Source organism: Neomonachus schauinslandi, chromosome 3 (assembly GCF_002201575.2).
Source record: "Neomonachus schauinslandi chromosome 3, ASM220157v2, whole genome shotgun sequence".
NCBI lineage: Eukaryota > Metazoa > Chordata > Mammalia > Carnivora > Phocidae > Neomonachus > Neomonachus schauinslandi.
In genome coordinates this window covers 146,513,476-146,529,652 of record NC_058405.1, presented here as the reverse complement: position 1 = coordinate 146,529,652, position 16,177 = coordinate 146,513,476, and the positions used below count along the sequence as shown (strand labels likewise).

Genomic DNA, 16,177 nt, shown 5'->3' with positions numbered 1-16,177 from the left:
TAAGAAAATAGATTCGTTTTTTCAGTCTTCCTAGAAATACATTATGATGAGCCCAATTAATATATTTTAGAACCCTCTTATAAAACCATAAAACTTTTTTTATCACTCCCATCAACAAATGGTAACTTTTCTGCTTTGAAGTGTTTCAGTTCTGTTTTCTCTATGTGTCACATAGAATAAAATCAACTGGATCACTATAAGTAAAAGTCTTTATTGGAAAATAACTGGCCTGAGAAGGCTCCAATAAATTGAAGAAGGGGAAAATTTTTGTAGAGTTTTAGCACGTGTTCAGCTAGTGTCAGGAATGTTGGTTAAACAGAGTTCTAGAAAAAGGAAGGACTTGATCTTTGGTTTTAGCAGCCATTGTTTTCAAGAGGTATGGATCCAAACAGTAAAGAGTGAAGATAACGTGTGAAAGAGAGGATTGGGAGGAACAACTATGGGGGATGAGGACGTGAATTGGCCATGGTGTAAAATTCTCAGTCCTCATTGTTGCCTATTCCTCAGATGATTAGTGTGTGGCCTTAGTAGACTATTTCAAATCTTTCTTTTAAGCATTTTGTTAATGATAGTGCACTCCTCTATTACTCTGAGCTTTCTGACTGCTCTTTCTGTCTTTGAGGATGATTCTTCCTACTACCTCTTGCACAGGAGGAAAAATTTTTCTATCCCTTTCTAGGTTCTTTTATTTGGTCTATTAATTTAACTGACATAAGACAGATTAATAGCAGGAAAAAAAATTTTAATTTGTTCATGTGGGAGCCTCACATTGACATGAGAGGTTCAAAGACTAGCAGTTGAGGCTTATAAGCCATCCTCAGCTAAGAAGAAGAGGGTAGGGGCCTGGGGCTTCAAAGGGAAAGAAGACAATCTATGGGAAGATGGGAAGAGCAAATGTTTGTCATGCCTTGCAGAAACAATGGAACACAAAGAGGAATTTGAACAAACAGGCCCCGCTGAGCTCCCTCCAGCTTACCAGACCTTTTGTAGTTATCTTTGGTGATAGCTCTCTTTCTGGACCAAGCCTCTATCTAAATTCCTTTAGGCAGTTGAGGGGGAGATAAAAAGCTCTTCCTGAGTCCTTTTGGCCTTGATTGACTTCAGCTCAAAATAATCTGCATGCCAAATTGGCACTGGGGAGAATTGTTCCAAATACAGGCATTCTCCACTGTTTTGCTCCCTGCCCACTGCTCTACACTGTCCTTTGAGAATAATTTATGTTGTGAGGAAAGAGAGGGAATATAATTCCTGTTTTCAAGAAGTATTCTCCTAAGTACAATTCTTTATGAAGCAATTGGAAAACACTGGATAATCAAACGATAGATATCTAATAGGCTATAAATCCTATAGGAATTTAGAGAAAGAAATAAATGAAAGCTAAGATATTGTGGGAACAAATCATGAAAGGGATGTGTGGTAGACAAAATAATGTCCTCCCAAATATGTCTGCATTCTTATGCTCAGAACCTATATATTAGGTTACATGTCATAGAGAAATTCAGGTTGCAGATGTAATTAAGATTGTTAAATGCTTTACCTTGAAATAAGGAGATTGTTCTTGATTGTCTGGACCCACTGTAATCACAAAGGTTCTTAAAAGTGGACAGGGGATGCAAAAAGAGAGTCAGAGGGAAATGTGACTATGGAAACAGATCCCCTCTAGAACCTCCAGAAACAAATGCAATCCTGCCGACACCTGGATTTTAGTTCCTTGAGACCCATGTCAGACTTCTATCCTACAAAACTATAAAATAATAAAGTTGTGTTGTTTAAGCTGCTAAATTTATTATAATTTGTTACAGTTGCAGTAGGAAGCTAATACGGATCAGATAATATGGGTCTTTGTCCTATTTGCCTAGTTCCCAGGAAATTTTGGCAGGAATTGTTCACCAAAACCATCAAAATAATTGAATTTTTTTCTTGTATGTCTTGGCCTTTTGTATTTTTAGGTGTACCAAATGTATAGAATACCACTTATGCCAGGAATGTTTTGATAGCTGCTGCCATCTTTCTCACCCATTTACATTTCGTGAGGTACCATATCCATCTTGAATTTTATATGGTGTTTGTATTTGTCCTATTGTAAATCTAAGTAAAGTAAATCTAAGAATGATAAGAATAGATAACACTTGGTAATAGAGCTGATTGTTTTTTAATAAAAACCTAAGACCAAATTTTTATGAGAACTCTCATAGGAATGTACAAGGCAACCAGTTATCACTTTGGTAGTTTACAAAACTAACACAATTAACAAACATCTGGTGATATCATACATAAATCTTAAGTACAGGAGTTACAGCCACTAAACTTGAATATTCATTTCTTAAAAAAACTCAGTGTTTCAAATTGATCTAACTTATTGACAACCACTTAATGGTTTTAAAATTTCTTACATCAACAATAATAAAATGTTGCAATCATTTGAACTGTACACTTAGAAGTGTCTCCTGTTGCTGAATAAAAATGCTACCTTCTACTTATTATGCAAGATAAAACATCCACAAAAAAAGATAAAACATCCACAATTACCATTATTGATTAATGTTTTTACCTTAAAAAGTAACGTTATTATAGTAGCTGTGCAACAGTATGTTAGACTCACTAATAATTTGTAATTTTTTTAATGTTAAAAAAGGTGTATTTTTAAATGAGTCTTTGTTATTCACATCATGTTGATACACAACTGATTTTAATCCACAAAATTAAAATCTCCATGATTTGCAAAGTAACACCTATTTTTACCTATTATAGAAGAGAAATCAAAGATGGAGATCACTAGAAAAAGGATCAGATGCAACTGCAAAATATGTAGACATTAAAAATGAGATAGAAGAGAAGATGCCACATTTTCAAGGAAAGCAAGGGTGAGATTCTCAGTGAAGCTTACATTTCTTTTATGACTTGGAACATTTAAATAATTTTTCAGTTTAATTTTATAAGTTCCTTTATTCAGTAAATATGAACCATATGTTAACATTATTATGCAAGCAAAGAGAAAGACTCTAGAGTCAGACTGCCTGAATCCAATCCTTGTACAACTACAAGTTGGCCATGTGACTTTTGTGCTAATTACTTCACTTCTCTCTGCCACGTTTTTTTCATCTTTAAAATGTGAATAATTATAAAATCCAACCTCATAGGAATTTTGTGACTATAAAATGAGTTAATACACACAGCAAATATTCAAATAATGTTGTCTATTATTATTAATCCCACCAGAGATTCTACTAGCTATTAGGGATATAGTAGTTCCCTCAGTAAATAAATGATTGTCTAAATAAATGTAAAATTAAAACTGATATAAGTTATTTAAAAAAATGCAGGGGGATTGATATTTGCTTTGAAGTGATTGACCTCCAGGGGAAGGAAGTCTTTTCTTCCTCATTCCCCCACTATTTCACCCTCATGGAGGAAGAATGCTGAGCAGATTGGTTGTATGTCATAACACTGATTGGCTGTTTATTAGTGGGTAAACCTCCAGATTTTTTGTCATATTCTTCATTAAAGAAAATTAAATAAGCTGTGTATTATTAACATATTGGGTACACTATAAAACATATACAAAAGAGGTCATTTTGAAAGGATAAGATAAAATTCATTTTTAAAAAATAATTTCAGTGAATTATCTAAATAAAAATTGTGCTTGTTCTCATTAACACAAACACACACATGTTTCTGTCCAACCCAATGGATGTTTACCCATGTCCGATGGGCACTTCACACACTTTGTAGACCACAGCTCTTGCAGAGCATAAAATACCTTGCGGGTGTGTAATAAGCCTATGCAAAGGCTCTCCATCTCCATTTCCTCTGGTTCTGGCTAGGTATCACACCAACCCATTAGAGTGACAAATTGTGTAACTAAAGGTTTTGAAGATATTATAGGTAGAAGCAAAAGAACATTAGGGTAGAAAGGCATTCTAGGTAGAGAAAGTGGAATAAATAAAAGGAGATAATTTCAAGATAAAGTATGGTTACAACCTTAAGTAATAAAAATACACAGTTGTTTTTTTAGTCGACAATTAGATGACCTAGGTAAAAGCAATTGTTGTAGTATGATGGAAGTATATCTGTAGAGTGATAAGAAATATAAACTTTTCTGCAAAATATAAGCATGCCTTGTTTTATTGCACTTGACATTATCATACTTTGCAGATATTGCATTTTTTTTACAAACTGGAGGTTTGCGATAACCCATATCAAGCAAGTATCTCGGTGTCATTTTTCCAACAGCGTTTGCTCACTTCATGTCTCTGTATCATATTTTGGTAATTCTTGCAATATTTCAAACTTTTTCAGATTGTTATTATATTTCTTATGGTGATCTATGATCTTTGACATTGCTATTGTAATGTTGTTTTCATGCCTGCTAACACAACATCCATTCAGCAACCCATGAATTAATGAGTAATTTTGACTTTCAAGTCTTATTATTTAAGAAATAAATTTTTAAAATTTTAATTCCAAGACTTAAATGCAGTTTAACTGTTAAATACAGTGTTGTGTTAGTGTCAGATATACAATATAGTGATTCAACAAGTCTATACATTACTCAGTGCTCATTATGATAAGTGTACCCTTAATCCCCTTCACCTACTTCACCCATCCCACCACCTACCTCCCCTCTGGTAACCACCCTTTTGTTCTTTAGAGTTAAGAGTTTTTTGGTTTGTCCCTTTTTTTCTCTGTTCTTTGCTTTTCTTTGTTTTGTTTCTTAAATTCCACATAGGAGTGAAATCATATGGTATTTGTTTTTCTCTGGCTTATTTCACTTAACATTATAACCTCTACATCCCATGTTGTTGCAAATGACAAAGATTTCATTCTTTCTTATGGCTGAGTAATACTCCAGTGTGCGTGTGTGTGTGTGCATATGTGTGTGTGCGTGTGTGTGCACCTGCGTGTGTGTGTGTGTGTGTGTGTATACTTTTTCTTTGTCCATTCATCTATCAGTGGACATTGGGTTGTTTCCAGAATTTGGCTGTTTTAAATAATGCTGCAGTAAACATGGGGGTGCATATATTCTCTCAAATTAATGCTTTCATATTCTTTGGGTCTATAACTAATAGTGTGATTACTGGATCATAGGGTATTTCTATTTTTAATTTTTTGAGGAACCTCCATACTGTCTTCCATAATGGGGCTGCACCAGTTTGCATTCCCACAAACAGTACAAGATAGTTCCTTTTACTCCACATCCTTTCCAACACTTGTTTCTTGTGTTTTTCATTTTAGCCATTCTGACAGGTGTGAGGTGATATCCCATTGTGATTTTGATTTGCGTTACTCTGATGATGAGTGATGTTGAGCATCTTTTCATGTGCCTGTTGGCCATCTGTAAGTCTTCTTTAGAGAAATGTCCGTTCATGTCTTCTTCTGCCCATTTTTAATTTTTTTAATTTTTTTTTTTTAAGATTTTATTTACTTAGAGAGTGGGGGGGAGGAGCAAAAGGAGAGGGAGAGAATCCCAAGCGGACTCCACACTGAGCATGGAGCCTGACACGGAGTTGGATCTCATGACCCTGAGATCATGACCTGAGCAGAAAACCAAGAGCTAGAAGCTTAACCGACTAAGCCACCCAGGTGCCCCCTGCCCATTTTTTAGTTAGATTATTTTATTCATGTTGAATTGTAAAAGTTCTGTACATATTTTCGATACTATCAGATATGTCATTTGCAAATTTCTTCCTCCATTCAGTAGGTTGTCTTTAGTTTTGTTGGTTGTTTACTTTGCTGTGCAGAAGCTTTTTATTTTGATGTAATCCTAATAGTTTATTTTTGCTTTTTTGTCTCTTGCCTCAAAGACACATATCTAGAGGGGCACCTGGGTGGCTCAGTCAGTCAAGCATCAGACTCTTGATCTTGGCTCAGGTCATGATCTCAGAGTCATGGAATTGAGCCCCACATCGGGCTCCATGCTCAGCACTAAGTCCACTATAGATTCTCTCTCTCCCTCTGCCCCCTCCCCCGACTTGTGCACTCTCTCTCTCTCTAAAATAAATAAATTTTTTTTTAAAAAAGAGAGGAGACATATCTAGAAAGATGTTGTTACTGCCAATGTCTGAGAAATTACTGTCTGTGCTCTTTTCTGTGATTTTTATGGTTTCAGGTCTCACATTTAGGCCTTTAATCCACTTTGAGTTGACTTTTGTATATGGTGTAAAAGTTTGGTCCAGTTTCATTCTTTTGCATATAGCTGTCCAGTTATCCAGACACCATTTATCAAAGAGACTTTTTTCCAGTGCATATTCTTGCCTTCTTTGTTGAAGATTAACTGGCCATATAATTGTGGGTTTATTTCCAGATTTTCTATTCTGTTCCATTGTCTAATTTTCTGCCAGTATCATACTGTGTTGATTACTACAGCTTTGTAATACAACTTGAAATCTGGAATTGTGATACCTCTAGCTTCTTTTTCAAGATTGCTTTGGCTATTCAGGGCCTTTTGTGGTTCCATTCAAATTTTAGGATTGTTTCTTCTAATTCTGTGAAAAATGATGTTGATATTTTTATATATCTATAAAAATCTAGAAAAATACATTAAGTCTATAGATTGCTTTGGGTAGTATGGACATTTTAACAATATTTGTTCTTCCATGAGCATGGAATGTCTTTCCATTTGTTGTGTCATCTTCAATTTCTTTCATCAATGTTTTATAGTTTTCACCTCCTGATTAAGTTTATTCCTAGGTATTTTGTTATTTTTGGTGCAATTTTAAATGGGATTTTTCTTAAATTTTCTTTCTGCTGCTTCATTATTAGTGTATAGAAATGCAACAGATTTCTACATGATTTTGTGTCCTGTGACCTTACTGAATTCATTTATTGATTCTAATAGTTTTTTGGTGGAGACTCTAGGGTTTTCTATATATAGTATCTTGTCATCTGGAAATAGCAAAAGTTTTATTTCTTCCTTACCTGTTTGGATGCCTTTTATTTGTTTTTCTTATTTGATTGCTGTAGCTAGGACTGTCAGTACTTTGTTGAATAAAAGTAATGAGAGTGAACATACTTTTTTATTATTTTTCATTTAAGAGAGAGAGAGAGAGCATGAGTGCGGAGAGAGGCAGAGGGAGAGGGAGAAGCAGACTCCCCTGCTTAACAGGGAGCCTGACATGGCTCGATCCCAGGACCCGGAGATCATGACCTGAGCCAAAGGCAGACACGTAACCATCTGAGCAACCCAGGCGCCCCAAGAGGGAACATCCTTGTCTTGTTCCTGGGGAAAAGGTCACAGTTTTTCACCAGTGAGTTTGATGTTAGGTGTGAGTTTTTCATATATGACCTTTATTATGTTGAGATATGTTTCCTCTAAACCTACTTTGTTGAGAGCTTTTATTATAAATGGATGTTATACTTTGTCAAATGCTTTTTCTGTATATATTGAAATGATCATATGATTTTTATCCTTCATTTTGTTGATGTGGTATATGATGTTGACTGACTTGCAAATATTAAACCATTCTTGCATCCCAGGAATAAATCCTACCTGAGCATGGTGAATAATCTTTGTAATGTATTGTTGCATGTGGTTTGCTAATATTTTGTTGAGAACTTTTGTATCTATATTCATCAGGGATATTGGCCCGTAGTGTTTTTTTGTAGTGACACTGTCCGGTTTTGGTATCATGGTAATGCTGGCCTTGTAGAATGAATTTGGGAGCTTTCCTTCCTCTTCTATCTTTTGGAATATTTTGAGAAGAATAGATGTTAACTCTTCTTTAAATGTTTGGTAAAATTCACCTGTGAAGCCATGCTGTCCTGGACTTTTGTTTTTGTGTAGTTTTTTTTAATTACTAATTCAATTTCATTGCTAGCAATTGGTCTGTTCAAATTTTCTATTTCTTCCTGATTTAGTTATGGGATGTTATATGTTTCTACAAATTTATCCACTTCTTAGGTTGTCCAATTTGTTGGCATACAATTTTTCATAATATTCTCTTATAATTTTTTGTATTTCTGTGGTGTTGGTTGTTATTTCCCCTCTATCATTTCTGATTTAGAGTCTTTTTTTTTATAAGTCTGGCTAAGTTTATTGATTTTGTTGATCTTTTCAAAGAACGAGCTCCTAGTTTATTGATCGGTTCTGTTGTTTCTTTCACTTCTATTTTGCTCATGTCTGTTCTGATCTTTATTATTTACTTCCTTCTCCAGGTTTGGGATTTTATCTGTTCTTCTTTTTCTAGCTTCTTTAGATATAATGTTAGGTTGTTTATTTGAGATGTTTCTTGTTTCTTGAGGTAGGCCTGTATTGCTACAACCTTCCCTCTTGGAACAGCTTTTGCTGCATCCCAAAGATTTTGGACCATTGTGTTTTCATTTTTCTCCATGTATTTTTTTAATTTCCTCTTTGACTTCTTGGGTAACTGATTCCTTATTTAATAGCATATTATTTAACCTCCATGTATTTGTGTTTTTTCCAGATTTTTTCTGTGGTTGATTTCTAGTTTCATAGTGTTGTGGTCAGAAAAGATGCATGGTAGACTTCAATCTTTTTTAATTTGTTGAGATCTGTTTTGTGGCCTAATTTGTGATCTGTTCTGAAGACTGTTCCATATGCGCTTGGAAAGAATGTGTGTTCTGCTGTTTTAGAATGAAATGTTCTGAATATATCTGTTAGATCCATCTGACCCAATGTGTTATTCAAAGCTACTGTTTCCTTGTTGATTTTCTGTTTGGATGATCTATCCATTGATGTAAGTGAGGTGTTAAAGTCCCCTAATATTATTGTATTACTACCAATTATTTCCTTTATGTTTGTTATTAGCTGCCCTATGCATTTGGTTGCTCCCATGTTGGGTGCATAAATATTTATAATTGTTATATATTCTTGTTGGATTTTTCCCTTTATGATTATATAGTGTCCTTTGTCTCTTATCACAGTCTTTGTTTTAAAGTCTATTTTGTCTGATATAAGTGTTGCTATTCTGGCTTTATTTTCACTTACATTTGCATGATAAATACTTTTCCATCCCTTCACTTTCAATCTGCATGTGTCTTTAGGTCTGAAATGAATCTCTTGTAGGCAGCATATAGTTCTTGCTTTATTATCCATTCCATCACCCTATGTCTTTTGATTGGAGCATTGTGTCCAAAGTAATTATTGAAGGTATGTATTGCCATTTTTTAATTTGTTTTATGTTTGTTTTTGTAGTTCTTCTCTGTTCGTATGTAATCTTGCTCTCTCCTCTCACGGTTTGCTGGCTTTTTTTAATGATATACTTGGATTCGATTCTCTTTATTCTTTGCATATCTATTACCAATTTTTGATTTGTGGTTACCATTAAGTTTATATATAACATCTTATGCATATAGCAGTCTATATTAAGTTGGTGGTCACTTAAGTTTCAACCCATTCTCAATGCACTAAATTTTTACTTCTCTCCCTTCCACATTTTAGGGGTATAGTGTCATAATTTGCATCCTTTTATTTTGTCAATTCCTTGGCTGATATTTATAGATATACTTAAATTTACTGCTTTTGTGCTTCCTACTTTTCTTACTCCTGCTTATGGCCTTTCCTTTCTACTCAAGGAGTCCCCTTTAACATTTCATGTAGGTCTAGTTTAGTGGTGATGAATTCTTTTAACTTTTGTTTATCTGGAAAATTCTTTATCTCTCCTATTCTGGATGATACCTTGCTGGATAGAATATTCTTGGCTGCAGATTTTTTTCTTTTACCACTTTGAATATATTATGCCACTTACTCTGGCCTGCAAAGTTTCTGCTGAAAAATCAGCTCATAGCCTTATGGGGATTCCTTTATATTCTTCCTTTTCTCTTGCTGCTTTTAAAATTATTTCTCTTTATCACTACTTTTTGCTACTTTAATTACTATGTGTCTTGATGTGGACCTCCTTCGGTTGATTTTGTTGGGGATTCTCTGTGCCTCCTGGATCTAGTTTTCTGTTTCCTCCCCCAGATTCAGGAAGTTTTCAGTTATTATTTCTTCAAATAAATTTTCTGCCTTTTTTTCTCTCTCTTCTCCTTTTGAGATCCCTATAATGTGAATGTTATTACAATTGATGGTGTCACTGAGTTCCCTTTGTCTATTTTCATCTTTTATTATTATTTTTCTTTCTCCTGTTCAGCTTGATTGCTTTCTATTACTCTGTCCTCTGGATCACTGACCTATTCTTCTGCTTTCTCTAGTCAACTTATTCCCTCTAGTGTATTTTTAATTTCAGTTATTGAACTCTTCATCTCTATTGGTTCTTTTTTATGCTTTCTATCTCTTTGTTGACAGTTCTCACTGAAGTCCTTCACTCTTTTCTCAAGTCCAGTGGTATCTTTATGACCATTACTTTAAATTATCTATCAGGCATATTACTAATCTCCATTTCATTTAGCTCTCTTGCTATGATTTTCTGTTCTTTCATTTGGGGCATATTCCTTTATCTCCTCATTTTGTCTAACTCTATGTGTCTGTTTCTAAGTGTTAGGAAAGTCAGTTACATCTCCTATATTGAAAGTAGTGGCCTTATAAAAAGAGGTCCTGTGATTCCCTGTAGTGCAATGTCCCATGTTCACCACAACCTGGCACTTCAGGGGTATCTCCTATGTGATTGCATGTACCCTATGTTGTGGCTGAGTTGCACTTGTTTTCAGTCCAGTCATCTGCAGTCGTCTGTCTGTTGTGGGTAGGGTTTGTTCCTATGTTATTAGTGGGCTAGTCTGGGGCTTCCTTGGGCTTGAGTTGAGTGAGACCAGGCTTTTGCCAGAATTGCATAGCACTGAACTGCAAGGTATTTTCCCCGTTTTTACCTCCTGGGAGGCTTTTGTTGTTGGGCATGGCCTGCAGTCAGACCACAGGTCTGCCCTAGCCCACTGCTGGGGCCCAGTAAAACTGGTGTGTATGGTTACTTTCTCCTCTCCCTGGGGCAGGAGTCACTTTGGAGTGGTGCCATCCCCTATCAGGGCTGCTTATACCCTGCCAGGCTTGTGGTCCCTCTTTGGATGAACTCTTGCCAAGGGCTTGTTGGAGGAGGTGAATCCCCAGAGAACACAGGGGCAGGGTGCTGCTGTTAGCAAGGTAGGTGAAGAGTGTTGATGCTGTACCAGTTTCAACACATGTCTATGTATTTAGCTGGGAGGTAGGGGAGGGAAATGATGTCCACCAGCTATTTGGTTCTTGGAATAGTCTCCCAAAGATCCCTGCCTCTCCAGCACATGCTCAGAGATTAGTAAATGCATCTTCTTCCTGTATATCCAGTTCTTTAAACTGCTGTTTCTATGCTGATCTCAGTGCTACTGTTTGTTTTGCTCTCCCTTTTAGGGTGGAGACTCAGTTTCTTATCCCCTCTGCCTCTCCCAGAACTAAGCCTACTGATTTTTAAAGTTCCAGTTGTTAAGCCCTACTGATTGTAAGGACTCATGTAGTTAGGTCCCTTTTGTTTTCAAAGCCAAATGTTATGGGGATTTGTCTTCCTAGTGCAGATCCCCCATGCCTGCAGTGCCTAGTTTGGGGTCTGGTCCTCGCCCATCTCCACACTGTTGGCATCCCTCCTCCTGCAGATAATCTCACAGGTCAGTTTGGCTCCCCACTTGCATCTCTTCCCTCCTTACCCTCTTTAGTATAGACTGTTCTCTCATTTAGATGTTGGAAGTCTGTTCTGCCAGTCTTTAGGTCATTTTCTGGGTTATTTAACCTGATTTAAGTGTTATCTAAATGTACACATGGGATAAGATCAGCCTAGGATACTCCTACTCTGCCATCTTCCCCAGAAGTGAAGAAATACATTTTGTAAGGCTATAGCTGTCACAGTGATTCCTCTGATGGATCTGGGCAAAGTAAATTGAAAACCTTCTGGGAAAAATTCACCATTCTAGATGCTATTAAGAACATTATTCATGGGAAGAGGTCATAATATTAACATTAACTGGAGTTGTGAATAAGTTGATTCCAATCCTCACAGATGACTTTAAGGGGTTCAAGATTTCAGTGAAGGAAGTAACTGCAGGTGTGGTGGAAATAACAAGAGAAATAAAATTAGAAGTGGAGCCTGAAGATGTGACTGAATTGCTGTAATCTCATGATAAAACTTTAATGGATGAGGAGTTGCTTCTTATGAATGAGCAAAGAAAGTGGTGATAGAATCTACTTCTGGTGAAGATGCTGTGAAAATTGTTGGAATGACAACAAAAGATTTAGAATATTACATAAACTTAGTTGATAAAGTAGCTGTAGGGTTTAAGAGTATTGACAAATTTTGGGATCCGTGGGTGGCTCAGTTGCTGGAGCATTCAACTCTTGATTTTGGCTCAGGTCATGATCTCAGGGTCCTGAGATGGAGCCCTGTGTTGGGCTCTGTGCTCAGTAGGGAGTCTGCTTGAGATTCTCTCTCTCCCTCTCTCTCTCTCCCTCTGCTCCTCACCTTACTAACTCTCTCTCTTTCCCTCTCTCTCTCTCTCTGGAATAAGTAAATAAATCTTAAAAAAAAAAAAAAGACTATTGACAAATTTTGAAGAAAGTTCTTCTGTGGGTAAAATGTAATCAAACAGCATCACATGCTACAGAAAGGAAATGTTACTTGATGAGGTAAACTTCATTGTTATCTTATTTTAAGAAATTGCTACAGCCATCCCAGCCTTCAACAACCAGTACCCTGATCAGTCAGCAGTCATTAACATTGAGACAAGACCAGAAAATATTACAACTCACTGAAAGCTCAAATAATGTTAGCATTTTTTAACAGTAAGGCATCTTTAGTTAAAGTATGTACATTACGGGGCACCTGGGTGGCTCAGTCAGTTAAGTGACTGCCTTGGCCTCAGGTCATGATCCCAGAGTCCTGGGATCGAGCCCCACATCAGGCTCCCTGCTCCATGGGGAGCCTGCTTCTCCCTCTCCCTCTGCCTGCTGCTACCCTTGCTTGTATTCTCTCTCTGTCAAATAAGTAAAATCTTTAAAAAAAATAAAGTATGTACATTGCTTTTTCAGACATAATGTTATTGCACACTTAATAGACTACAGTATAATGTAAACATAACTTTTATTTGCACTAGGAAACCAAAAAATTCACTTGACTTGCTTTATTGTGATACTTTATTGTGGTGGTCTGGAACCAAGCCCACAATATCTCCAAGGTAGTCCTGTATTTGAACTTTGTTCTGAATGACTTTGGAATAATAGGAATGTGTCTAACCTTTTACCAAGTTTTGTTTTTAATATTTGTTTTATCTGTTTTTTCAGTTATTAATGGCATCACATAGCAGTTAATTTACATTAATCTTAGTTTTGTTGGTTGGTACTTTTGGTACAAAAATGGGGTTGGTACTTTTACAATCACATTAACATAGTCTAACAATACTAAAGTAGTAAGCATGTACCCCAAGGGAGAATGAGTTTCCTCTTAGATTCTCATCTACCAATTTATCACAGTAGCCTAGAATATTTAATGTGGCTTACCACACACCTTACTCCCTACCAGATGGCATCGTGATTCAGGTTGTATTTTTCTAAACACAAGGAATAAGTGTTGGCTTAGACTGAAATAATTTGAGTATATGGTTCTCATTAAAATTTTGTTCTTATTTCATAGACATTAAAAAGTGCAAATCAAAAAATTTTAGTTTAGTGTTTTTATTTGAAATGACTAAATTTTGTTATTTATGAAGTTGATGTTGAAATTGGGTTCATCTTGTTCAGCATCAATATAATTGATTTATTTGACTTTATAATGTATGAGATTTCTTATCTTCAGTTCAAAAAATATTGGATTCATTTACATTATTTATATGGAGGTTATTTACCTGTGCTACTGATTACTACCTGATCTATAATCACATATAAACATTAATGTCTTTCTGCTCATTCTCATTCAGCCAAGTTTACACACCAAAACAAGTGGTGAAGTCACTGCCTCTTTCACTGATTACAAAGAATAGTAAGCTGCTTGCTCCAGGCTATCAGTGTCGACTTTGTTTGAAGGCATTTCGTCTGGGTCAACATACAAGATTGCTACCATGTACTCACAAGGTAGAAGTCACATCATGTTAGTTTGACTTTCTTTGTAGGGCCGGTTTTTACAAATGAATCGTCAATTTAAGTCTCTACTTTCACTTTTTAGTTGTATTATGTGCAGAGATGTTCATATTGAACAGTATGTGTGGAAGAGCTGCAGCAGAGACTATTGCGAAGGCAGCTCTGTCCCCTATGGATGGATTTCTATTGATTAGGACTCATTTCTGTATATGCTATCCAGGAAAGATAAAATGGCTCTTCAAGTTAGATTATTTTATCTATCTTATCTACTTTCATTACCCAGATAAAGAAAAACATTATAGAATAATGTGTTTTTGTGATTCTTTGGATGAAACAAATGTTTAATTTAATGTAATTATTATTTCAAATGAATTCACTGGAATTAAAGTCTAATGTTCAATCACTATATAGTAACCAGTTTTTTTCTGAAATAAAGTTACTTTAAATAAATATTTAGCTTAAAAATAAATAAATAAATAAATAAATATTTAGCTTTAGATTCACCTTTACTTAAAAAGTCTTAGTTTGTTTTCTTCCCAAGAACGTGATTTGTTATTTTATACCATACCATCATCAGATCCGTTTCCAACTCTAGTTGGTTATGACTGTTTTTGTTATTAATAAATTTCATTCATTAGAAAGCAACAGTAAAATTAATAGCTTGAATAAGTAGTGGGATTTAACAAGATTACAAAAGTGATATCCATAGAAGCCTTTCCATTTTAATGTTGAAAATGGAGATCAGTCCATAACCCATTCCATTTTCGTCTTCAAAATATTTCCATAAAACTTGATAAATTATAATTATCTTCCATTCTTGCTAAATAGTTTTAATAGTAACACAATAATGCAACTGGGAAAAATTTACATAGATGTATACATTATAAACAAGATAATTATATCTCTGATTAATTTATAACCTTTTTTTTAAGTTTCATAGGAAATGTATTGACAGTTGGTTATTCTACAAGTGCAATTCATGCCCTATTGATGGACAAGTTATATATAACCCTTTAATCTGGAAAGATACGGCAGTAAATGGACACACACATCAATCCATTTCAACCACAAACATCACTCATCTGTCAAAACAGGAAGAACCAGAACTTTTTATTCCTGGTACTGGATTAGTCTTAAACCAAAATAGAGTTGGAATTTTACCTAGCATACCTCAACATAATTCTGAAAAGTTGAATACACCTGAAAGTCCAACAGATACCTATCAGAATATAACAATAGATGATCTATTCTCTATCAAGTTAGATGATTCAAACTCAAGAAAATTAATCTATGAATATAAAATTAGCCAACATTTCCCCAGGTATCTTCAAGATTTACCAACTGGATCCTTTGGAAAAATGTCATCTCAAACATTTCTTCCTTCTATTGCTCACAAGAATATTATATGTCTCACTGGAATGGAAAGCCCATGTATCAGTGAAAAATACCACACTGGTCAAAGTCAGAAGATGGCCAAAGACTGTAAACATATTAACCACAATCAAAAGAAGACTTTTGGTACTAGAATAAGAGAAGACAAGAAGAGATCAAATACTTTACTTCCAGAAGATTTAAATCTTATTGTCAATTGGGGTACAACTAAAATTAGTTTGTCTAAAAGATATAATAATTGTATGGGAAAAACTAGACAAAAATGTAGTAATCTGTCAAGAAAGCCTGAATCTCATCCTTTAAATACAAAAAATCCTGAGCTATCTTTAATATTGGAAGGAGTTCAGTTATGAAGATGTATTTTTTATTAACATCAGAAAATATTTGAATATTGAACATAAAAATGTTTTATTTGTAGAACATAAACACTATATACTCCTGACAAATGTATATAGAATTCTTTGTTGTCATTTTGCCTACTTGTCTGTGAATGACTAACTACTCTTAAAAGAAATGACCCCATTCTCTATAAGACTTAAAGCATTAGGTGTTTTGATGAGTATGTTCAGGATGTTGTTAATTATTAATAATTTTTAGAAATTTTATTTCATACTGACTAAATTATTTATTTTTACGTAAATTAAGGAAATAGATTTTCCTTGTCTTGAGCCACTGTTTTTAAACATTCCACTTGATAACATGTAACATGGAAGGATTCTTTCCAGGACCTTGAATATTTTTTGTGTTTTCTTGCATTAATATTCACCACAAACCTATAGGAAAATCCAGATGGTAGTTGTC

The 16,177-nt window shown here is 35.0% G+C and overlaps 1 protein-coding gene across 1 annotated transcript in view; it reads left to right on the top strand.

The window, feature by feature from the left end:
- Positions 1 to 15,875, top strand: part of ZSWIM2 (zinc finger SWIM-type containing 2) — a 32,744-nt gene extending 16,869 nt beyond the window's left edge. Inside the window, exons 6-9 of the mRNA XM_021703223.1 lie at positions 1,950 to 2,034; positions 2,752 to 2,864; positions 13,825 to 13,978; positions 14,917 to 15,875. Coding sequence (XP_021558898.1) covers positions 1,950 to 2,034; positions 2,752 to 2,864; positions 13,825 to 13,978; positions 14,917 to 15,729 — 1,165 coding nt within the window. The 3' untranslated portion in view covers positions 15,730 to 15,875. The remainder of the gene's footprint in view (positions 1 to 1,949; positions 2,035 to 2,751; positions 2,865 to 13,824; positions 13,979 to 14,916) is intronic.
- Positions 15,876 to 16,177: the final 302 nt, after the last annotated feature.